The 24670-nt window shown below is 40.6% G+C and overlaps 1 protein-coding gene and 1 long non-coding RNA gene across 2 annotated transcripts in view; one reads left to right on the top strand and one right to left on the bottom strand.

Moving 5' to 3' along the window:
• Window positions 1–6134: 6134 nt before the first annotated feature.
• LOC125461573 (uncharacterized) lies at window positions 6135–12689 on the bottom strand. Its single transcript, XR_007249509.2, has 2 exons — window positions 11679–12689; window positions 6135–6592 (listed from the first exon to the last, which is right to left on the bottom strand). It is a non-coding gene; the product is annotated as an uncharacterized LOC125461573 (long non-coding RNA).
• Window positions 12690–12787: 98 nt separating this feature from the next.
• taf4a (TAF4A RNA polymerase II, TATA box binding protein (TBP)-associated factor) overlaps window positions 12788–24670 on the top strand; it is a 73875-nt gene continuing 61992 nt past the window's right edge. Inside the window, exon 1 of the mRNA XM_048550550.2 lies at window positions 12788–14223. Within this exon, the coding sequence (XP_048406507.1) occupies window positions 12795–14223 (1429 nt within the window). The 5' untranslated portion in view covers window positions 12788–12794. The remainder of the gene's footprint in view (window positions 14224–24670) is intronic.

The following is a 24670-nucleotide window of genomic DNA, read 5'->3' as shown; positions in this document are numbered from 1 at the left end:
TGTAAATCATTTAGACTTGAATGTAGGAGGGATGGTCAGTATGTTTGCAGATGATACAAAGATTGGTGTGATGGTAAATAATAAGGAGGATAGCCTTAGACTACAAGAGGATGTGGATAGTCTGGTCAGATGGCCTGCTAAGGGTCAAATGGAATTCAATCTGGATAAAAGTGAGGTGTTGCCCTATGGCAGGACAAACAAGGCAACGGAATATATAATGTAAGTCCCTGCGAGGCACTGGTGATCAGAGGACCTTGGTATGCATGTACACTGGTCCCTTAAGGTATCACAGCAGATGAATAAAATGATTAAGACATTTATACTTGGTATACTTGCCTTTCTTAGTCGAGGCATAAAGTTTAAGAGTAGGGAGGTTATGCTGGAGCTGTATAAACGTTGGTTGGGCCACAGCTGGGGTACTGTGGCAGTTCTGGAATTCACATCATGGATGGGATATGTTAGCGTTGGAGAAAGTGCAGAGGAGATTTACCAGGATGATGCCGTGGCTGAAGAGTTTCAGTTAGGAAGACAGATTGGACAAACCAGTGTTGCTTTCCTTTCAGCAGAGGGGATTGAGCGGGGACATGATTGAGATGCAAAATGTCATGAGAGGCATAGATAGGGCAGACAGGAAGAAACTTTCCCCTTGGTGGAGGGATCAATGACCAGGGGTCAACTTAAGGTAAGAGGCAGAAGGGTTAGAGAAAGCGCGAGGCAAAAAAAAGATCCAGAAGGTTGTGGGAATTGGGAACTCATGGTCGACAAGTATCGTAGAGCCAGAAACCGTCATAACATTTAATAAGTATTTGGATGCGCACTTGTGACGCCAAGGCATGCAAGACAATGGAAGTAGAGCTGGAAAATGCGATCAGGATAGTCAACTGGTTGTTTTCGATCACATGGACACAATGGGCCAAAGAGGCTTTTTCTGTGCTATAGGTCTCTATGACTCTGTGATAGCAGAAGAACAGCAGTTACGTTAATTTTTGCTTGTATTTGGAAGGTGTCATCAACAGTGTTATCAAGCAACACTTGCTCAACAACAGTACGGCCACTGACACCCAGTTTAGGTTCGCCAGGCCCACTCAGCTCGTAATCTCAAAACAGCCTCGGTTCAAATGTGGACAAAACAGCTGAATTTCCAAGGTGAGGAGTGATCATGCTCGAATTGAAAGCCATAATGGACAGTGTGTCATCAAGGAGTCCAAGCTAGAGTCAATAGGAATCAGGAAGTGAAGTCTTTACTGGTTGGAGTCATTTCTGGCACAAATGAAAATGGTTGTGCTTGTTGCAGGTCAGTCATATCAGTTCCGGAACATTTCTGCAGGGGTTCATCGGCGTAGTGCCCCAACCACCTTCAACATAAGGTCAGAAGTAGAAATGTTTGCTGATGATAGCACGACATTCAGCACAAATCATGACTCCTCAGATACTGAAGCTGTCCATGTCCATATATAGCAAGACCTGGATGATATACAGGTTTGAGATGACAACTGGGAAGTAACATTTGCACTACGCAAGTGTCAGGCAATGAACTTGTCTAACAAACGAGAATCTAGCCATCGTTCTCTGACATTCAATGGCATTATCAACATTAAAGCCCACACTATCAACAGCCTGTTATGTCACTATTGATCAGAAACTGAACTGGACTCACCAGATGATTGCTACAAAAGCAAATCACAGCCTAGCATCATGCAGTGAGTAACTCACCTTATCATTCCCAAAAGCTTGTTCATCATCTATAAGACACAAGTCAAGAGCATGACGGTGTACTCCTAAATTGCCTGGATGAGTTCAGCTCCAACAACCATCACGAAACTTGACAGCATTGAAGGCAAAAATGCCTATTTGATTGATACCACATCCTCAAGCATCCACTCCCTCCACCACTGACTCTGTTTGGCAAAAGTTTCAAATCAATTACCCAGGTATCATACCTTAACGTTTTCTCAACAGTAGTAATACATTAGCAATTGGATATACAAATGGATGAAAAGGATGCCTCTGATTATTTTCAGTCATTACAAATTAGAGCCAATGTTCACTCATAAATAAGTTGAAATCTAAAATCAGGAACTATTAAATACAACAGGATATTTGAAATTTCAGAAGGAAGGCATATTCATAGCTGTTATGGTCTGAAACGGAATTAGTTGGGGCATTTCATGCTCAATTCCTTGCTGCTGTAAAGCATGACAAAACTACTAATAAGGTCACAACCTCCTTAACATGCACAGTTCGAAGACTTGAGACATTATTTACAAACAATATAAAAACGGAAAGAACTGCAGATGTTGTAAATCAGGAACAAAAACAAAGTTGCTGGAAAAGCTCAACAGAGTTAAAAAAACAGAGTTAACGTTTTGGGTCCGATGACTGTTTTTCCTTCACAGATGCTGCCAGACCGGCTGAGCTTTTACAAACCATATAGTTACTGCAGAAGTAGTACAGTATAACCAAAGACTGAGAGAATGAAAGCAGGAATAAGAGCACGAGAAGCAAAACTTAAGCTCAAGTATTTCTTTGGCCTTCAACCTAGAGTTTCTTTCCATATTGATAAACTGATCAATTATTTCATTGCAACAGTAAACAGAGACAGAGAGAGAGAGAGAGAGAGAGAGAGAGGCCTCTCAACCTAAGCTCCATAGTGGAAAGTTATAGTCATAGTCATAGCCATAGAGTCATATTTCTTCATTGTCTACTACACCACCAATTTTGGTATTGTCTGCAAACTTACTAACCATAGGTTAGGTGTGTGAGGAATAAGAGGATGACTAGGGTAGGAATAGGGCCAGTCAAAGACAGAAGTGGGAAGTTGTGTGTGGACCCTGTGGAAATTGGAGAAGTGCTAAATGAACAGACCTTTTCTGTAGATATGGGGCCCTAAACCATTCACCGTATTCCAGCTGTAGTCTGATTAGTAACTTGCATGTAGTTTTAGTTAAGGCCTCCCTACTTTGATACTTCATTTCTTTTGAAAGGCATGGAAACTTTTGTAGGACTACCTCCTGTTTTGTTTATTTGCCCAACTAACTGAAGAGATTTGATATATTGCATTAGCAATGGGACTGCTTAGCTAGTGCCTGCTACTTAGATTGCAACTTAACTGCAGTTTCTGGCTGCTATACAAATCATATTTACGTTAAAAAGAAGTGACCACTGAAAACCACTATTCAATTTTATATTCAGCTTTTGGGTACCTTATTCACACATTTCTTTCACTATTTTAATGATAGGCCTCTTGCCACATTTTACATATGTTGACTGCCCAAATTATACTAGACATCAGCAGTCCAGAAGTGTACAACAACCTTCATCCAAATTCCTTTCTCAACTTGGCTTTTTCCCCAAATGTTCCTATGCTACTCATTCATGCAGCCATCTTCAAGGAAGCCGAGATACAACATTTGATTTTACCTCGTCTGACAAAGCAGCAAAGATCCAAAAAGATGGTGCAATGTGCTACATCTGTAAACTAAGCTGAAAAAGTTAAATTGAGATTTTGGGTCCAAAAATGACAGGAAATGGGAGATGTAGATCACTGAGCTTTTCAAGCATGCTTTGCCTTTTACACAGAGGAACCACCATCTCACTACTTCCATATTCCCATCTATCTTGATGCCTTTGATTAGTTAACAGAGGTTACTTTCCTCAGTATTTAAACAGCCCAGTTCCACTACTTGAGCAAGTGCCAAACGTAAGTCAAAATGTTTCTCATGTACCCTAAAAGGGCAACTCCAACCTTAAGGTATGCCCCCAGTTCTGGATTCACCATGAGGAAACCACCTTTCCAGGTTCACAGTCAAGACTAGACTAGATTCTTACACTTGTTTAATGGAAGCTGACAATTTAGTGTATGTCAACTCAGCTTGCCCAACTTATCAGACACTAGTCATTCTAGATAGCAATCTGGTAAGCCTCAGCCCTTTCTCTTGCAATTAGAGGAGAAAAATAAAAATTTGCAAAGTCAATTTATTTTTAAACTTTCTCCAGTGAAAGTTTTTGCCTCAAATCGGTGCTTGTAAAAAGGCTATTCTCATTGGAATAGTATAAAAGGAGCAAACAAATTAAGTTATTTATCCTTGCTAAACTAGCTTGTTTTGAACTTGCACATTTAGCAAGAACCAAGTTGTTCAGAAGTTTTAATGATAGTTTAAAATTCCAGGCTATTGCAAAAATTTGAATTTAAAGAACAAATGAAAATTGTGGCCTACAGGGGCTGTAAACAGGAACAGAATCTGAGTATTCAAGACAACTGTCCCTCAGGCACTAAGGTCACATGCAGAAGCACTGCAACAAATCAGGGGGAAGCAATTTGAAATAAGGAACCTGAAAAAAAAACACCTGTAGTTTGCTATGGGAAGTCTTGGAGCTGCGAAGAGGTCAGTTTGAGTGTCCAGGTGGTGTGACATGAAAGTACCTCACCTGGCAGAATACAACTGGGTGAATACCAAATAAAAAATGGCTGTCAAAGAAGCTTCAGACAACCTGAAAAGTTAACTCTGCTTTCTCTCCACAGATGCTGCTAGGCTTGTTAAGTTTTTAATTTCCAGCATCTGCAATGGCAGTTGTGATTGGTGTGCCTCCTTTGATCTCTGTACTGGGTCCCCAGCCTTGTCTTTGTCTGAAATGATTTAATGAGCACTAAATATCCAAGTTTGATAGCAAGAAATTCAAGTGAAAATTGAAAGAAAAAGAGTGTTGTATGATACACTTTGAAATGAGCTGGGATCAAGTATAGAATTACAATTTCCTAACTGTGTTCAAAGTGCTCTTGAAATGAAGACAAGTGTTTGAAGTTTTATTTAAAAACATTTGAGCTTAAACTTTCAAATCATGGAAGATTAAACTTTTAAACTTGCCCCCTTATCTCCCTTTTAAAGGAAGAGGAAACTCAAACAGCCTGTGGTCATGGATGGAAGCATTGACAATTACTATGGTGAGTGATCTTTGGGGGTATGCTTACATTTCACATGTGCTTGAGAGCTAGTGTTCAGCCATTATATCTGAGAACCATTGAGGTATAGGTTGATGGTAAATTGGTAATGTTATCACCAGCATTCAGTTCTGTGCATTTTGCTGTTTAGATCATCAGCACAGTGAAAATTAGTACATTTACTCCTAAGATGGAGGTTTTTAGCATAATGATTAAACCATGCTTTGCTAAATCTTGTTTATGTAAAGTCTGCTCAAACTTTGTTAATATTGTCCAAGTTCTTCCAGCTAGATTTAGTGACCTGTGAAACCTGTTTCCTCCTACTGACCATCAGCATTAAGCCAAAACATTAGTTCAATCAAGTCTTGAACTATTGAAGGTTGATTTTTTTTTGAAAGTGCAAAATCACTGACTTCAAGAACAGTGGTGAGGTGACACAGCCATTAGCACTTCTACCTCAGCAGTAGGTTAAAATTGAATCACAACTGTGTGGGCAGGGGGGCTGGCAAGGTTTCCTGTGGTTTCTTCCGTTTGTCCATGTGCAAATTGAGTGGATGGGCTGTGCTAAGTTGTCTAATGTCCAGGGTTATGGAAATGGAATGGGGAAACTGGGTCTGGAGAAATGCTCCTTGGAAGGTCAGTGTGGACTCAGGCCAACTAGCCTCTATCTGCACTAGAGGAATTCTGTGGGTCTATGATCTTGGAAGTGTGCTCATCTTGGAATTATGTCACAAGATTAAGCCACATCTAAATTGGAGGACTTCAACCCTCCCATAAAGGGAGGGACACTTAAGCATCCCCAGTTTATAAGCAGCATATTAGTATGAAAATCAGATGAGTTAGCAGAACTCACTTGGCAGCAGGTAAGTGATTAAGCCCTCAACTTAATCAGGTAAAAAGTATTCCCAGAGTGCTTCTGCTGCAAACACTTGTATATTTGTTCTAAATGCATCACTGGATTAATGAGTTATCTCTGCCAAGTGCAAAATTCAGGTCTTTACCAAGACATTTGGATCATGGATAGTCTTAAGTGTTAAAATTTGTCTGTTCAAAGGTTTGTTCTGCACAAATTCTATAGAGAGTTCATTATGGAAGTGAACATCCTATCCTTTGCTAAATTAAAGTAGTTGTTCTGGAAAAAGAGACTCTAGAGAAAGCAGTGGAGTTCAAGCAGATGAATCAGCCAGGTACAAAGTCATTTGAGAAATAATTTTATTACTGGCCATAAGATGAGGATTGCAATGTTAGATTTAACAATCAAGTTTATAAAAAGTGTTTAAATCTCAGTGTAACAACTTTAGAAGTTAATTTATATATGGTCAACTTGCTGGTTATAGCAACTGATCAATAGACAATTTCAAATACTAAATAAGTTTTAACATTGAACACAACTCAAATTTAAGTTGTGGAACCCACTTTTTTTAAAAGTATTTTTCATGCAGTTCACTTGAGGCAAAAGATGCAAACATGTGAAAAGACCACATGGGAATTCTAGAAATATGTCTAAAGTTATACAGTTTGTCATTAAAAATTCTAACTTAAGAGCATGCTAGCCATTTGTGGCTGTTTAGCACTTCAACAATGATAACCAGCATTCAACTTAAAACAGGTTTGTATCCAGACTGCTGGAAAGCACAACAGGTCTAGCAGCATCTGCAGAGAGAAAGCAGAGTTAATGGTTTGGGTAGTGTGGAAGTTTATATTCAAATTCTGTCATGTAACTAGCATTGTATTTAACAATGATTAACCAAACAAGTCAAACTAGTGCCAAAATGAAAAGGACAATTTTAAGACAAATGTGTTTCAAACTCAATTTGAGGGGCATTTGAGATCAAGACTTGTGCCTGTGTGCACAGCACAATCACTGAAAATGTTTCTCTAGCAATGCTGCCAAGTCATGACATACCTATTTCCTGGCAATTACTTCCTTTGTGGAAGGTACATTTGTTTATATAAAAATGCAGCTTGTCAACTTAAATTGCCATCAGTTGAATGTGATGCCAAGAGATACCAACCCAGGTTATCCTATGAATTGCAAGAGTCATTAATGTTCATTTAGTCATTTGAAGTGTCATGGCCTAGATGAGAACAAGAACATCTTGAGTCAAACTTAGCACTGGCAATTGCTAGAAAAGTTGCTGGGTCTGAGTGCTGCAGTAATTAAACATAGCAGTTGGAACACTGACAGCATTGGCCAGATACAAGTTACACTACTGTATTGGATCAGAAGGTAAAAACCAAAGTAATATCAGAACTCTCAGGACTGATGGCATTCTAAATAGGCCAGGACACTGATACCTATTAGCAACATTTCCTGAAAAGCCTTTTGCAGTGATCCAGTGACTGCTACTGAAACAAGCAGCAATACAAAGTGGGCCAGAATAGTACAAGCAAAATAAAGATCATGTGGACATCAAAACTGAAAATACTTTCTAGGAAAGTGTCTAAATCTTAATCTACACTTGCAAATTAATGCAGTTCAGTGCAACAAGTCATGCTTACTCCAAGGCCACAACTCCTAGACTCCAACTAGCAGCCACCCCTATCAAGGTTAAGGTGATGTTCAAATGAGATCACTAAGCAGAACTGTAACCTGATTCCAGTAGACTCAACTAAGGAATCTGTTGAGCAAATTTATTGTAATCTACAATGGCATCACTTGATTGATGAAGTTGCACAGATTTGGTCCCATGGACTGAAGGGTCTGTTTGCGCTATGACTCTAATACCAACATACTTTTACTTTAAAAGTTTGCTGTACCTCATGCAAAAAACAGGCTGAAGCACAACATAGGTGCCTCTGATGACCAAAATTAAATTTTTCACCATTTAGAAAGTTTAAAATTGCATGCTATGCTATTCTTGGTTCTCATTTAATTCCATCCTCCACTTTCCCACTAAATTTGAGAAACTGCAGTAGACAAGACAAATCATGGACACTTGGAAACTAAGTAGATGAGGCCCAAGAACAGACAACAAGATGGGTAGAGGTGGATGGACACAGACCAAGTAGCAGAGAAGTGGGAAAGCTGACTTTTCAGGCCAGGGCCCTTCTTCAGAAATTCTACTGAAGCCCAAGAACTGACACTTAACTTGTTAGTGCTTCTAGAAAAGCTAAATAATCCTAATTTTGTAGGATTCACTTAAATCAGTGCTGCAGAGATTAGAAGTCCAAAAGTGCAGCTGTTGGTTGGTTTGCAAGCTGACTTTCACACAAGTGTAGCTTCAACGTAGCCTACACAGCACTGAATCTTCCTTAAAAGGGAGATGATATTTGCATGAAAGCTAGTCAGGTCAGCAAACAACTCCAACTGCAACCTGAGCTAAACAGATGGTCATTAATCATTAGATGTAGCAGCATCTGAAAGGGATAAAATTGACCTCATTCACATCTTTGAAGAGAGACACTAGACAAATGCTTTCAGAAAAGCCAAACCAGAAACTGGCAAAGACCTTGCTTGTCTGCAACAGCTGAACCAAGTCAATTGATTAATCCAATTGTCATTTGTTTCCTAACACCACACCAGCTGGATGAAAAGCTTGGCCTCTACTAATCTTAGAGGAAGAGTCACACCCCTACAACTCAGAAGTTTAGTTACTTCATCTACACCCTCCTAGTCACTGACTTTAGAAGTCATTAGAACCATTCAATGCACTAGCCAGGGGCTAAGCAAATCTCTACTTTTCCTCTTGAAAAGAGGCTCAATCCTAGACTGGAAACTTATTTCTTCTAGTTCTGGCAAGACCTTCCAGTCTCCATGCTTTTCAGAGCTGGAACTTAGATTAGAAATGCACAAGCATGGAACCTAGCCAATGTCATGCTTCAACATATACTGACAATGTTGATTTTAGAGAAAATTTACCTATTTCACTTGCTCTACAAAGATTGCTTTACTGTACTTAACCTCAAATGCATCACCAGGGTCAAATTCCATTTGTTACTTCTATCCACCCAGTCATTTATGTCTCCATGCAGTTTATAGCTATCCTCATAGCAGCCAAATTGTTAGAGGTACTGAATCCTGCAACTGCACTGGAAACAGCCTTCCATATTAAAAACTCAAGCTTTGGTTCCTGTTCCTCAGCAAGTTAGATACTAAGTTAACTACATCCCCTTGGAGTTAGGTTACATCAAGTTAAAGCTTTGCTAAAAAGCATGCAGACAAGCACAAACTACAACACCCTCAGTGCTGTCTTTCCTTGATCGCTATTAATCCACACCTTTGAACTGTCAGTTTGCAATCTCAACACCAATAAAAGTTTATTTCCACCAATGTGCTGCTGACTGGTCAGCAGTCAGCCCTCTGCTTTTCCAAGAGAGGCAGAGCTCCAATCTGCTGGATCACTTAGTGGACTCATGCAGTCAGTGCTCAACTTTGAAACTTTAACAGCCTAGGGTAAAATTTCATCAGGCTCTAAACTACAGACAGGCTGTAAACAGTGGTGCTGATCCTCACATTTAGTGAGTATTAATCACTCACTTATCAGCATAGTCCCTCGAGAAGACACCCATTTAAAACCATACCAACATCTTCAGTTTCTACACAGGGTTAGAAAGAGACCAAGACAAGTAACCTATTCTTTCATTAGAAACTTAGTTTGGGACAACAGCCTGAGGGAGAAAGCTAGCAGCTCAATTTTGGGTGTAGATGCTGTAGGGAGGATAGAAGGGGGGGTTTAAATTGGGGCACTCTTAATTATTGTCCAGTGATGCTATATAGGCAGAAATGGGTGATCATTGATGAGGTTCTTTGGATTCAAGAGAAATTCTACAAAATTTGTATGTAGGAAGATACTAGGGCCCCTTGAAGATAAGGAAACCATTCAGCATGGATTTGCAAAAGCTGGATGTGATCCTAAACTGATTTAGTCAGTTTTTTGTTTACACTGGAGAACATGGAAGCTAGGGTACACAAATTCATGGTGTCTTTAAAGTTTAGCTCACACGAGGTAAAGGTATAGTGCATCAAGGTGGTTAAGCCCCAGGACCAGATCAAATGGACCCAAGGGCATTGCAGAGCAGAGAGCTTTGTATCATTGACAAATATGGGCAAGGTCCTGGAAGACAGAAGGTGGCTAGTGTTGTGCTTTTTTAGCAAAGGCTGCAAAAGCCAGGGAACTAGACAGGTGAGCTGAAGGGGATTGAGGGACAGGATCTATGCATTTGGAAAGGAAATGACTGATTAGAGGAAGATAAACAGCATGGCTGTGCTGGGAGCATTCAAATTTGCTTGAGCTTGTAGTGAAGACATGACCAAGATAGGCAAATGCAGCAAGTTTTTTGCTGTCTACATTGGCAAGATTCTGCCTGGTAGATTGGTTAGTAACATTTGATCACATAGGACCCAGGGAAAGAGCCAATTGGATACAAAGTCATTTGATGGGAGACGGTGGTGGTACAGGGTTGTTTAGAGGCCTGTGACTACTGGTGTTCTGGAAGGATTACTGCTGGGTCTACTGGTTCTGATTTATAGGAATGATTGAAGTGAACAGGAGGCATGATCAAGTTTGCAGATCACAGATTTCTGTGATCATGCAATGAAGGTGGTTACCTCAGTACAACAGGACCTTGATCAACAAACTAGTTGGCCAAGGAATAGCAGATAGTTTAATTCAGACAAACAGGTGTTGCATTTTGGCAAGCTAAGCCACAGAGACTTAATGGTAGTATCCTGGGGAGATCTGACAAAGGAGACCTGCAGGTACAGGAGTACAGTTCTTTCAAAGTGGCAGCACAAAGTCCTGAAGACAGTCTGGCATGCTCACCCTCAGTCACAGCATACAGTACAAGAGTTTGGGGGGGGGATGTCATGTTGCATCTGTACAACACATTACATCTGCAGCATTGCACCCAATTCTGGTTGTCCTGCTATGGGAAGCATGCCAGGAAGCTGATTTTTTGCATACTTGAAGTATGCTAGTAAAACAGAGGTTTGAGTAAGGGTGGGGGGGGGGGGGGAAGAAGAGAGAAGAGCTGGTTTCCCCTTTCCCCCACTGGAGTGTCAGACACTACGGTGAGACCTTACAGGGCTAAAAATCATGCCAGGTATGGATAGGAATAGTTGCAGTCTTTCCCACCCCTGCAGACAGGGTAGTCAGATATTAGAGGGGGCACAGCTTTAAGGTGAGTGGTGACTTTCCCCCCCAGAGTGGCACAACATGAATGAGTAGTCAGGAGCTGTAGAGGCAGGTACAGTTACAATTGGAGACATTTGGACAGGTCCATTGATGGGAAATGTTGAGGCATGAGGGACTAGTTTAGAGAACTAGTCAGCATAGACAACGTGGGCCAAATGACCAGGTTCTGTTCTGACCCATGCTCATGGAGACTTGATGAGCTTCTCACTGATTTACAATATCCTTTTTAAAGTGACTCTATTTAAAGTCCAGTGTTCTATAAGCTGGGGTGTCAGAAAAGTTTTGCTTTTCTGTCTACTTCATCAATTGGTCTCCCTTATTTACTAAAATCAAGGTGATATTATCAGAAACATTTTCCTTTTAAGATGCCACAGTTAAGTTTCCCATAAATGTGAACAGTCCATTGCTTTATGCATAATCACAAAACCATTCAAGGACAGCTTTCACTTGACAGCTGAAAGATGTTTAGAGTAACTAGTTTTACATTAGTGTAGTTTTGAACAATACTACAGCATTCTAAATCAGAACACTGCCTTTAGACTTCAGACATTCAATATTTAGTCTAAATACTAGCAAGCACCAAAGAAATAAAGACTGCTTACCTTTCAAGCCAACGGCAGACTTCTTCCCAAAGATATGGGAGAGCTCTAATCTTAGACTGAAAATAAGTAGCATAATTTTAAACTGAAGCTTGTTGTACAGAACACAGAACAAACTAATGCTCAAACAGCTTTTTTCCTAAGTGGTTTTGAACATTATGTGCCAGAAAAGACTTAAAGCAAAAACAATAACCCAATCTGAGACCACATCCTGATAAAGCAAGTTATACAACATCCAAGCAGCAAAAAAAAACTGAAATAGAGAACTACGGATATCGAAGATCCGATTTTCTGAAGGAAGGTCCCGAACCGAAACGTCAGCTTTCCTACTCTGATGATGCTTGGCCTTCTGTGTTCTTCCAGCTGCACAGCTACCTGACTCCAGCATATGCAGTTCTTACTACGTAAGAAGCAAAGAAAGAGGTTACTGGAAAAAGCTTCAGGACTGCCAGCACCTGTGAAGAGAAAAGTTAATGGTTCGAGTCCAGTGACTCTTCAGAACTAAGCTAGCCACGTAACTCGAAACGTTAACTTTTTTAATCACAGGAGAGATAAAGTCAACCGAAAGCTCCATCCGTTTATTCTTTCGAATAAAAGTTATTCGATTGGAGAACAAACTAGCGCCTAGTCCAGTTGTGCGCTGACAGATCCCTGTAGAATTAAAATTAAAGCAGGTTTAACATGTCCTCTGAAAAAGAGGATGAGACAAGTTGCTGTTTCCACACACACCACCAGGTGTGGCGCCCTTTAGCATCTGAAGCCAGGGAGCCATCTTGCACACAATAATGTACAAAGATAAAATCAGAAAAGTCGCGGAAAACGGTCGCTTTTGACGCGAATCTCGCCGAAACCATCAAGGCGGTCAGAGATGTCAGGCTCCCGGGCAGGACCAAGCGGGATTAAAGCGTTTGCCTTCGTGTGGTTGCTCGGCGGCGCCTCTCCAGCCCGCTCGGCACAGTCATTCTACAGCCCAATAACGCGTTCCTTCATTCGCCGGCGCTTTAAACCGGGAGCTGACCAATGACGGAGGGCGGCTGCCGACCCACTTCTGACGTCACCCCCAACAACACGGCCCGGTGCGCATGCGCGGTCCGAGTCAAACAAGAGTTCTGCCTTAAGATGGCGGCGGGGGCTTCAGATCTGTTGGACGATGTGTTCTTCTCAGACGTGGATGAGAAAGTGGTGAGCGACTTAGTCGGCTCCCTGGAGTCCCAGTTGGCGGCTACGGGCCATAACGCGGCGGAACAGGCCGGAATAAGGGCGCAGGTGGTGAATAATCACGTGGAAAACACACCCGGGATGGTGAGCAATAATGTTGAGCTGCAAACAGCAGAGAACAAAATGGGACTGGCAGGAGCTGAGGTTTCCACCGCAGCCAAAATCAAAGTGGACGAGAGCTCTGAGGGTAAAAACGCACAGATTAATTCGCAGAACACATTTGGCAGTGGGGTTTTGCCCTGTACGACGGCGGGGAGTGGGGCACAGCAAAGTGTTGTTATCAATAATGCAAGGTCCCAGGCTCCAGGAGTAGAACAGGAGCAGAGTACAGCGGCAGTAGCGGCAGTGACAGGATCGTCGGAAACATCAGCTTCAGGCAGCATCGGTCAAGGAAAATCGGTGGTGATAAGTGCAATGGCAACCCCAGTGTCCAACCATGTGAAAACTGTCACCTCCAACGTACAAACTCTTAATGGGAATAATGGAATGGCGATAAACTCTCACAATGCAGGAAATGCCACCACTTTTACTTGTTCAGCAGCTGCAACTACCTTGCCAGCTGTTACGGTGGTCAATAATGGACCTGGATCTGTTGTAAAAAACACAGTTAATACAGGGTTGCCAGCAGTGTCTTTGCCAGTCTCTAGTTCTGTCTACACTGTTATTCAGACGTCTTTTGTCAGCACACAGAATGTTCCTTCAACTGTTGTTTCATCACAGGCAGCAGGACCCACAGTGACATTGGTGAGACCACCAGCGCACAGTGGCCCAGTTCTGCCAGTTGCATCAGCACCAAATGGTAGTAGTACTATATTGAACTCAACAGTTAGTGTAACTAACTTGTCAGCACCTAGTGGCACTGGAGCTCCACATCAGACTTCACTTCTGACTTTAAACAGTCAGTCTTCTAGTTTGTCAAGCAACGCTTCTTTGTCCACTGGTGGACAGGTTATCAAATCTGAGTTACAGCCCAAAACAATTATACAGACACCACAGCAGACTCTCAGTGCAGGAATATTGACATCAACAACTGGTAGTGCGGTGACCACTTTAAACAATCAGTCAAACACAAGTACTATGGTAATAGGTCAGACGATACAAAGTGGACTTCAGAATGTGGCATCCAATCCTGGAGGAATTTCCACTCAATCAGTTGGTACGCCAGTTGGAATGGGCAAAGGAACCATTAACACAATTGCCCAAACTATGGCAAGGACAGCAGCAGTGAACACTGGCCCAAGGACAACAATAACACCGCAAGTTATAGCTCCCCGTCTCCCTCAACCCCAACAGCATCAACCAAACATTCAAAATATTCAAATTCCCCCAGGTGAGAATAAGATCATATTGGTCAGTGGCTTGTGCTTTCTTGTACTATTAAGAAATTTGAAAAATTACTTATTTTCTGTTCCAGCTTAATGCTAGTCTTTAGAATATTTACTTATAGTTTTGTCAGAGGCAATTAAATCAAAGTGGGAAAACGTAATGTGCAATGGGCTGTCAACTGTCTCCATAGACTACAGTGACGCAAAATTATAGGCAGTTTAAAAAATGTTTGTATTTTCCAAATGATTTATAATACAGCCTAACAATTTCATAAATTAGCATTTCTGACTAGCAGAATATAAAAGGATAGTGTCACAGTGGAAGTTAATTTAATTTTAACATACTGAACAATTAACCTTGTGTATATAATGTTAATGGCATTACAGTCTACAGTTGTAATTCTACTCATTTCCAGGTGATCAGAGTGAAATCACTTGCAGATCCAGCTCTTTGTTCACGTTAAAGCATTGATCATTATAGGGCTTGTATAGCTTGTATGTAGTGGAAACTTGCATTTACCTCCTGCAGTATCGTGGCTGTGTTGATGAATTTCTGTTATGTGAGTAAGTAATCTTAGCAGTTGGTAAAGTTAGTTTTATTTTTCGGTGTGCAAAACACTGCTGCCAATGTACAACTATTAAACTTTAAATCCAGTATATAAATATTCACCAGCACTTTCCGTAGCCTTCAGAAGTTGAACAAAACTGCAAAGACTTTTTTAAGAATCAATTAAAAGTAACAAATACTTGCTGTGCTTACTGACAGATAACTGATTCAGCTGATGAATTGCATGTTAATATTGAAGTTTTGCTCTGAAATGAGTGGACTATAACACCGAATAGAGCTGATAAGGATTATTAAAATAATTATTTAAATTATTTTTGCTTATGTGGTATTACAATTTCCCTTTTGTCACCTGTGACCAAGAGGTACTAATTGGTGATTTAAGATCTAATATTGTGGAATTATGACTAATGTCTACAAAATTATCACTTGTAGTTCCTGCATTTGCTACTGCATTGTCAAACTGGAATCAATACCAAGTTAATCAGACGTGGTTATCATCACGCTGACTTCAAAAAAGTGCACTGAGCAGCAGATGAAGCTTTTTTGCTATAATTGTTTAAACAAATAGAAGAGCTAGATTGATCGCTTAAATTTTGCAGTTGTAAAGTTTGACTTGCATCTGGAGTATTTTCAGCTACAGTAGTAAAGCTTAGATTCCCATGGGAAATTTGTTTAAAATTATGAATTATGTTGAACAAGTATCATCTGAACATAACCTTTAAAAGGAAAGAAAACTTTAGGTGAGTACTGCTTTCACCGTACATCTTGCGCTTATAGAGTCAGTGTCGTATAGCGCAAAACAGACCCTTCGGTCCAACTCATCCACGCCAGTCAAACATCCCAATCTGACGTTGTCCATTTGCAGCATTTGGCCCATATCCCTCTAAACACTTCCTATTCATATACACTTTCAGATGCCTTTTTAAATGTAATTGTACTCATCTCCTCCACTTCCTTTGGCAGCTTGTTCCATGCACATCCCACCCTCTGCATGAAAAAGTTATCCCTCAGGTCCTTTTTAAATCTCTAACTTTAAACCAATGTCCTCTAGTTTTGGACTCCCCCCACCCTAGGAAAAAGACCTTGGCTATTCACCCTATCCGTGACCCGCATGATTTTATAAACCTCTATAAGGTCACCCCTTGGCCTGTATCACTTAAGGGGGAAAAAAGACCCAGCTTATTCAGCCGGTCCCTATAGTTAAAACCATCTAGACCCAGCAACATCCTTGTAAATCTTTTTTGTACCCTCTCAAGTTTAATAACTTTCTTCCTATAGAAGGGCGATTAGAATTCTACATAATACTCCTAAAGTGACTTCACCAATGTCCTGTACAGCCGTGACATGACAACACAACTTCTATGTTCACTGTTCTGACCAATGAAGGCAAGCATGCCAAACGCCTTTTTCACCACCCTGTCTAACTGTGATTCCACTTTCAAGGAGCTATGCACCTGTAGCTTCTTTGTTTGGCAGCACTCCCCAGGGCCCTGCCATTAACTGTATATGTCCTGCTCTGGTTTGCTTTACCAAAATGCAACACTGCACATTTATCTGAATTAAACTCGATCTGCCACTTTTCGGCCCATTGGCAGATCTGATCAAGGTCCCATTGTACATTGAGATAAACTTCTTCACAGATTGCTACGCCATGAATTTTTGATGTCATCTGCAAACTCACTAACCGTGCCTCTTATAAAAATGATTTGGATGTGAATACAAAATATTTCAATGTGTAGATTGGGGGTGTTATAGGAGAATGGGCCTGGGTGGGATGCTCTGAGGGTCATTGTGGACTTGTTGGGCCAAAGGGCCTGTTTCCACACTGAAGGGCTTGTATGATTCTATGAAAAGTAGTGGATCCAGCACAGATCCTCATGGCACCCCCACTTGTCACAGGCCTCCAAACCGAGAAACAACCCTCTACCACCACCCTTTGGCTCCTACCTTCAAGCCAATTCTGTAACAGGTTGGGTAGCTCCACCTGGATCCCATGTGATTGAACCTTACTGACCAATCTACAACCTGAAACCTTGTGGAGCACTTTGCTGAAGTCCATATAGACAACATCCACCGCTCTGCCGTCATCAATCTTCTTGGTCACCTTGTCAAAAAAACTCAATCAAGTTAGTGAAACATGATTTCCCACACACAATGCGATGCTGATATCCCTAATCAGTCCTTTCCTTTCCAAATGCATGTAAATCCTGTCCCTCAGAATCGCCTCCAACAACATACCCACCGCAGCCTTCCAAAAATAATAGCACCACATTAGCCCAGTCATCTGGCACTGCACCTGAATATCTCAGCAAGAAACCCAGCAATCTCTTTCCTAGCTTCCCCCAAAAGTCTGGGAAACACCTGATTATGCCCATGAGATTTATCTACCTTTGTGTTTTAAGATCTCCTCCAGCACCTCCTCTTCTGTAATATGAACTGTTTCAAGACATCACTATTTATTTCCTCAAGTTCTCAAGCTTCCATGCCCTTCTCCACAGTAAATACTGACGGAAAATATTTGTTTGGTATCTTACCAATGTCCTTCCATGTGTAGATGTCCACATTGATCTTTAAAGGGTGCTGTTCTCTCCCTGGTTATTTTTTTGCCCTTGATGTATTTATAGAATCTCTTTGGATTCTCCTTAACTCCATGTACCAAAGCTATCTTGTTCTCTTTTTGCCCTCCTGATTTTCCCGTTAAGTATGCCCCTGCTGCCCTTACACTCTTACAGGGATTCACTTGATCCCAGCTGCTATATCTGATAAATGCCTCCATTTTCTTGACGAGAACCTCGACTTCTCTTGTCATCCAGTATTCCCTATACATTCCAGCCTTGTGCTTCACACTAGCATGAATATACTGTCTCTGAATTCTCGTTATCTCATTCTTCAAGGTATCTCATTTCCCAACAATCCCTTTACCTGTGAATAGCCTTCTCCAAACTACTTGTGGAAGTTCCTGTTTGATACTGTCAAAATTGGCCTTATTCCTATTTAGAACTTTAACTTTTTGATCAGTTCTTTCCTTTCCCGTAACTATTTTACAACTAGTAGAATTATGACCACTTGTCCCAAAGTGCTGCTGCCACTGACACCTCAGACACCTGCCCTGCCTTACTTCCTGCCCAATACAATCCTATTGTTCTTGCAGATATCTGTGATCTCCTTATATATTTGCTTCTCAATTTCCTGCTGACTATTGGGGGTGCCAATGATCTAATCCCAACAAGGTGATCATCCCTTTCTTTATTTTTAAGTTCTACCCATCAAATAACTTCATTGGATGTTCTCTGAGGAATGTCCTCCCTAAGTATAGCCGTTATGTTCTCCTAAGCCAAAAACACCACTCCCCCCTCCTCTCCTGCCCCTGCTTTCTATGCTTCCTATAGCATCTATACCTCAGAGCATTAAGCTGCTGTTAAAATAGAACATAGAACATTACAGCACAGTACAGGCCCTTCGGCCCTTGATGTTCTGCCGACCTGTCATACCGATCTCAAGCCCATCTAACCTACACTATTCCATCTACGTCCATATGCTTATCCAATGACACTTAAATGTACCTAAAGTTGGCGAATCTACTACCGTTGCAGGCAAAGCGTTCCATTCCCTTACTACTCTGAGTAAAGAAACTACCTCTGACATCTGTCCTATTTCTTTCACCCCTCAATTTAAAGCTATGCCCCCTTGTGCTCGCCGCCACCATCCTAGGAAAAAGGCTCTCCCTATCCACCCTATCTAACCCTCTGATTATTTTATATGTTTCAGTCAAGTCACCTCTCAACTGTTTTCTCTGTAATGAAAACAGTCTCAAGTCCCTCAGCCTTTCCTCGTAAGACCTTCCCTCCATACCAGGCAATATCCTAGTAAATCTCCTCTGCACTCTTCCCAAAGCTTCCACATCCTTCTTATAATGCGGTGACCAGAACTGCACACAATACTCCAAGTGCGGCCGCACCAGAGTTTTGTACAACTGCATCATAACCTCTTGGTTCCGGAACTCGAACCCTCTATTAATAAAAGCTAAAACACTGTATGCCTTCTTAACAGCCTTGTCAACCTGGGTGGCAACTTTCAAGGATCTGTGTACATGGACACCGAGATCTCTCTGCTCATCTACACTACTAAGAATCTTACCATTAGCCCAGTACTTTGCCTTCCGGTTACTCCTACCAAAAAGTAACTAAACAGAAGTTTGCTTTGATTTTTCTTCAACACAGATTACATTAATATAAGCGTCTTTTAACATAAAAAAACCGAAGATATTTAGGTAAAGTCATAGTTCCAGAGAACAACAGTGCTACTCTTTCACCAGAGAGATGATGTTGGTGATTTAACCCAAAGATCTCTGTGTCTTACGCGAGCAGAGAGGTTGAGAAGATGAGTCTGTCATGGTCCCCTCAGCTGGTGTAGGAAGTGGCCGTACTGTTGGCATCACTCCGTGTTGCAAACCAGCCATCCACTCGACTGAGCTAACTGGCCCCCCCTCCAAGATGTCTCACAAGAGCATTATTTAGATAAATTGGCACCAAACTGCTTTAAAAGGATAGTGAGACAGCTGATTAGACGTTTTCTCAAAGAGCTACTTGGTAAGGAATATCTTAGAGGGTAGGACGGCAGGACTTTTGAGGCAGGAATTGTAGAACGAGTCTTAGCAAATGAAAGCACTGTCACCATGATTGAAGCAACCAAAACTGAGTAAGCACATGAAACTGGGATTAGTTGATATCTCAGAGGGATTTGGACCTAGAAATCACAGTTATCGGAAGGAGTGAAATCATGGAAGGATTTAAAAGCAAGGCTGTGAATTTTGGAATTGTAGTGCTACTTAACCAGGAACCTGACGAAGCACAGGTACAGTGGGTGAATGGGACTTGGTGTGAGTTTGGGTGCCTTTTATTAAATGTGAAATTTTGTTCTGAAGTGGAAATGCTTTGGTCAAACTTTCCTCTTTGTTAAAAGGCTCGGGAGCCATCACCAACAACAAACCACCTATGTGGCTCAGGAAGATGGAGTCCAGAACTTCAAACACCTCTGTAAAATGGTGGTACTCATTTAATCTAAAAGTATTACTGAAATTTTCTTCCTTTTTTAAGTGCAGAGAAGCATACAGTAGAAGCTCAGTTGAGGATTGGTTAGCACAGTGGCTGGCTGAATGGCTGGTTTGCAATGGTAGAGTTAAGCAAACAGTGTGAGTTCAGTTCCCATATCAGCTGAAGTCAGCATGAAGGCCCCAGCTTCTCGGTCTTGCCCCTTGCCTGAGTTATGGTTACTCTCAGGTTAAACTCACCATCAGTTGTCTCTCTAATGAGAGAGCAGCTGTATGGTCCTCTGGAACTGTGGTGACTTTACCTTTGCCTAGAAGCTCAGTGAGGTCACTGAATAGATACTTCACCTAGAGTCACTGCCAAGACTGCCTTTGCATAAATGAAGTAAGTAAGAACATAAGAACTAGGACCAGGGATAGTTCATTCAGGTCTTCATGCGTGTTCCGCTGTTTAACACAATCCTAACTGATCGCATCTTGGCCTCATCTCCACTTTCCTGCCTGCTCCCAATAAATCTTTAAGCTGTTACAAATTTAAAATCTGTCTCCCTAAATTTATTTAACGTATGGTGTCCATCACTCTCTTGACTTGTGAATTTGTTGGGTAGTGAATTCCACAAATTCACAACCCTTTGAGAGGAGTAATTCCTCCTCATCTCCATTTCAAATCTGCCCCTTAGCCTAAAGCTAAGACCTCTCATTCTAAATTGCCCACAAAGGGTAAACATCCATTCTACATCTGTTGTGTTAATCCTCTTTAGCACCTGTATACCTCAAATAGATCTCTGTTCTTCTAAACTCCAGTGTGTATAGACCTAAACTGTCCAATCAGCCCTCATATGACAAGCCTTTCATCTCTGGAATTAATCTAATGCACCTTCTCTGAACTGCCTCCAAAACAAGGGGACCAAAATTGTATGCAGGATTGAAAGTCAACCTAAATAATGAGAGACATGAAGAAATAGTAAACAATCCAATTTGTCCCTCATATTGTGTATTTGAGAGACGGCATACTCTTAGAGTGAAGACATTGTGGGAATTTTGGTCTGATCAAAGTAGTGATAGTTTTTTTTTCTGTAGAATAAATGGTAGGCTGACATTTGACTGCAGAATATTAATCTAGAATACATTAAATTCAGCACTTTTATTACTTCTTGATTTTGTCATATTTTAGAGAGTTTTTTTTAGATTACATTCTACAAGGGTACATTTGGACAATATTTCACAACACGTAAACTGAGTTTTTTGAACCTGTGGGAATACATACATTTATTTTGAGTAAAAGCTAACAATCTGCTGTCACTATAAAATTATTATGGTTTCATAAATTTAAATATATAATGTTGAAATTAAAAATGAATGTTATTTTTTATAAAAGTAAATAGAAAGCATGGAGGAATACAGTAGGCTAGGCAGGATCAGATGAGCAGTAAAGTTGATGTTTTCAGTAAGGACGCTGCTTTCAAAATCTCAGAAACCATCCCCTTTCCTGCTCCCCTGATGCTGCCTGGCCTGCTGTGTTCCTCCAGCTCTGCACTGTGTTATCTCTGACTCCAGCATCTGCAGTTCTGACTATCCTAAAAAGAAAGCACATTGTGTTAGTAAGCATGTTCTAAAATAAACACGTAACACACGGTAGTTAGATTCACAACTGTATCCTTTATGTGGTAATAAATTAGTTAATAAGAAAAGGTTTCTTAATCACTCCATCTTGGAAGCATTTTTGTTTGGGAAGTGGATGAAGTTATGAAAATGACAGATACTTGAGAATGATCTGTGCAAGAGTGCTGTTAACATATAAACAGTTCTCTTCAGTATAGTTGCATGATTGCTAGTTTTATGTTGCTTTGAATACCGTTACACGTTCCTCCACAGTCTAATGTGAAATATATGAATTGAAAAGTTAACGAATTTGCAGAGGTTGTAATGGAAATTTTAAAATGAAGAACTTGAGCCTACACTGAAATATTGCAGTTGATTTCAGGACTGAGAAATAGAACAATAGTACGTGTCAAAAACTTGTGGCTGGCTTAAGTTAAGTGGACTCTAACTGAATAACGAGTGTACGCTTCTGAATAACTGAATTAGTTTATTTTCTGGAGTGATATCCTCAGCACCTCTGAATATATTGGAGGGGAAATGAGAGGGAACCTGGTCCTGAATCTGGTTGCTGGTCCTCATCACTTTCAAGTGACTGCTGGTTCAAGGGCTTATTTGTACATGTGCTCAGTTGGCAAGATCAAAGTGCTGTGACACTTCTGTGTGAATCAAGTGTTGGCATTTGAACTCTCACATGAAGAATTCTACTTGTGCAGGATATTGGACTATGACCAGCAATATTGGAGCTGACCATGTAAGGATTCAATACCCGGAGAATGCAGAAAATTGATGTGTGAAAGTTTAATACATTTTGCTTTTGTTAGAAATAGGTCATTTATAGGGTAAAGCCTGTTAAATTTCCTGTTCTCTTATTGTCCCATTTGAAGTGAGAACCAACTTGAACCAAGCAAGGTTGTCTTTGCTTTTCAGCTTCTGCTCCTCATGAAGATCTAATGTACAGGAGACTATTCATCTTCTCATTGAAACAGTTGACAGCCACTCTGTACATTTCAGTATTCATGCTTGTTGCTTTGGCCACTTGGGAATAAGTTACATACAACATTTTTTGTTAGAATCTCTAAGATCTTTGTGTTTGGATTTTTTTTTCATTTTGCTTTGCACTGTAGAAGTCATGTTAATTCCCGTGCAAATTGCTTTCTGCATTTACCCATGAAATGGCACAAGACTAAATTGGCAGTAGTGAATGCAATAAAAATTATGCAGACCATATAGCATCTATGAATGGAGAAGCTAGGTTAGCATTTCCCATTGATCTATCAAAAAAGTAAATACCTGTTTTGGGGCTTTCCATGGATAAGATATATACTTGTATAACTTGTGAAATAACATGAACAGAAAAATTTCCTGTTTAACTGTCACATTAATGGAAATCAAAGTAGTAATTGTAATAGAATAAAAGTTAAAAGTATTGGAAAAAACTCACACTTGGATCGTACATTTCATGACCACCAACATCTCGAAGTGCTTTATTCGAAGGAAGCAAAACCAATATTTTACTACAAGAAACACCAAAGACAATTTGCATATGGCACAAAGCAGCACTGTTACAATGACCAGATAATTTGTTTTTGTGATGTTGCTTGAAGGATAGATAGTACGTAGAATAGTACAGAACAGTAAAGGATCTTCGACCCATGATATTGTGCTGAACTTTTACCCTAACCTAAGGTCTCTCTAACCTCCACCCCTACCTTATACTATCATCCATACACCTAGCTAATAGCCGCTTAGATGCCCCTAATGAGGCCAACTCCACTACCTTCTCCAGCAATGCATTCCAAGCCTCTACCACTCTCTGAGTAAAGAACCTTCCTCTGACATCTCCCTTAAATCTACCTCCACTCACTTTAAAACAATGCCCCTTCATAATAGCTACCTCCACCCTAGGAAAAAGCCTCTGGCTGTCCACTCTATCTATACCTCTGATCATTTTGTACACCTCAATGAAGCCACCTGTCATCCTTCGTCGATCTAAAGAGAAAAGCCCTAGCTCTGTCAACCTTTCCTCATAAGACCTTCCCTCTATTCCAGGCAACATTCTGGTAAATCTCCTCTGCATCTTTACTAATGTTCCACATCTTTCCTGTAATATATTAGCCAAGATATTGAGGACAACTCTTCTGTTCTTTGACGTAGTGCCATGGAATTTTATTACGCAGGGTTTCGTCTTAATGTCTCCTTGAAAAACAACACATCAGTATTACATTGGAGTACGTAATTTTAGAGGAATTAAATAGAATCCAGAATTTGTGTGAAATAAAACGTACAAATTTTTAAAAAATAACAGTATCACATTAAGTTGTCAATTCGTCATGCCTTACCTTAAAAATTCCTGACTTTGGAACTTTTTTTGACTTCTCCAAAAGTCACCAACGCTAATTTTTTATGACTAGGATTCAACATTAACTTTCCAAATAGGATAAGTAGCTTCCACAGTTCAATTGCCATAACAACTTTGTTGATTAGCTTGACCTATACTTGGTTATATAATAAAATATGCAGCTTTTACACCACTTATCTGTAAATACTATTTTGCAACAAAAACATTTTTTAAAAAAAGCAATTTAAAGGTGAACAGCAATACTGAAGTTACATTAAGAAATGTAACACTTCCACCAGCAGAGGTTACTTGTGTGCCAAGCAAATCAAATTGCTTGGAAGCCATGGACAATTCTTCTGAAGCATAGACCTCATTACTGAATTGCAGAACACCATTAATCTAATTTTTAATACACTGTGGAAACTACAGCAGTGAAAGCAAGCAGTCCTGATCTTAAACTGTAGGCTATGTCCTTTATAATTTGTCTCCAGACTCCTTGGTGAAAATTATCATATTGCAACTAAAACTGATTTGCCAGTGTGTCAATACCTGTTGCTAGCTCAAAAAGGGAGGCAAAGGCCTAACGGTATTATTGCTGGACTGTTAATTCAGAGACCCAGGTAATGTTCTCGGGACCTGGGTTCGAACCTTGCCATGGCAGCTGGCATGATCATTCATCTAATGATGACAATGAGTCTCCTGTTGATTGTTGGAAAAACTCATCTGGTTCACTAATATCCTTTCAGGAAGGAAACTGCCATCTTTACTTGGTCTGGCCTACATGTGACTCCAGACCCACTGCAATGTGGTTGACTCTTAACTGCCCTCTGGGAAATTTGGAATAAGCAATAAGTGCTAGCCTAACCAGTGCCATCCATGTCCTGTGAATGATTTTTT

The sequence above is a fragment of the Stegostoma tigrinum genome, chromosome 19 (assembly GCF_030684315.1).
Source record: "Stegostoma tigrinum isolate sSteTig4 chromosome 19, sSteTig4.hap1, whole genome shotgun sequence".
NCBI lineage: Eukaryota > Metazoa > Chordata > Chondrichthyes > Orectolobiformes > Stegostomatidae > Stegostoma > Stegostoma tigrinum.
Note: the sequence above shows the minus strand (reverse complement) of the source record. Positions and strands in the feature narration are given on the sequence as shown.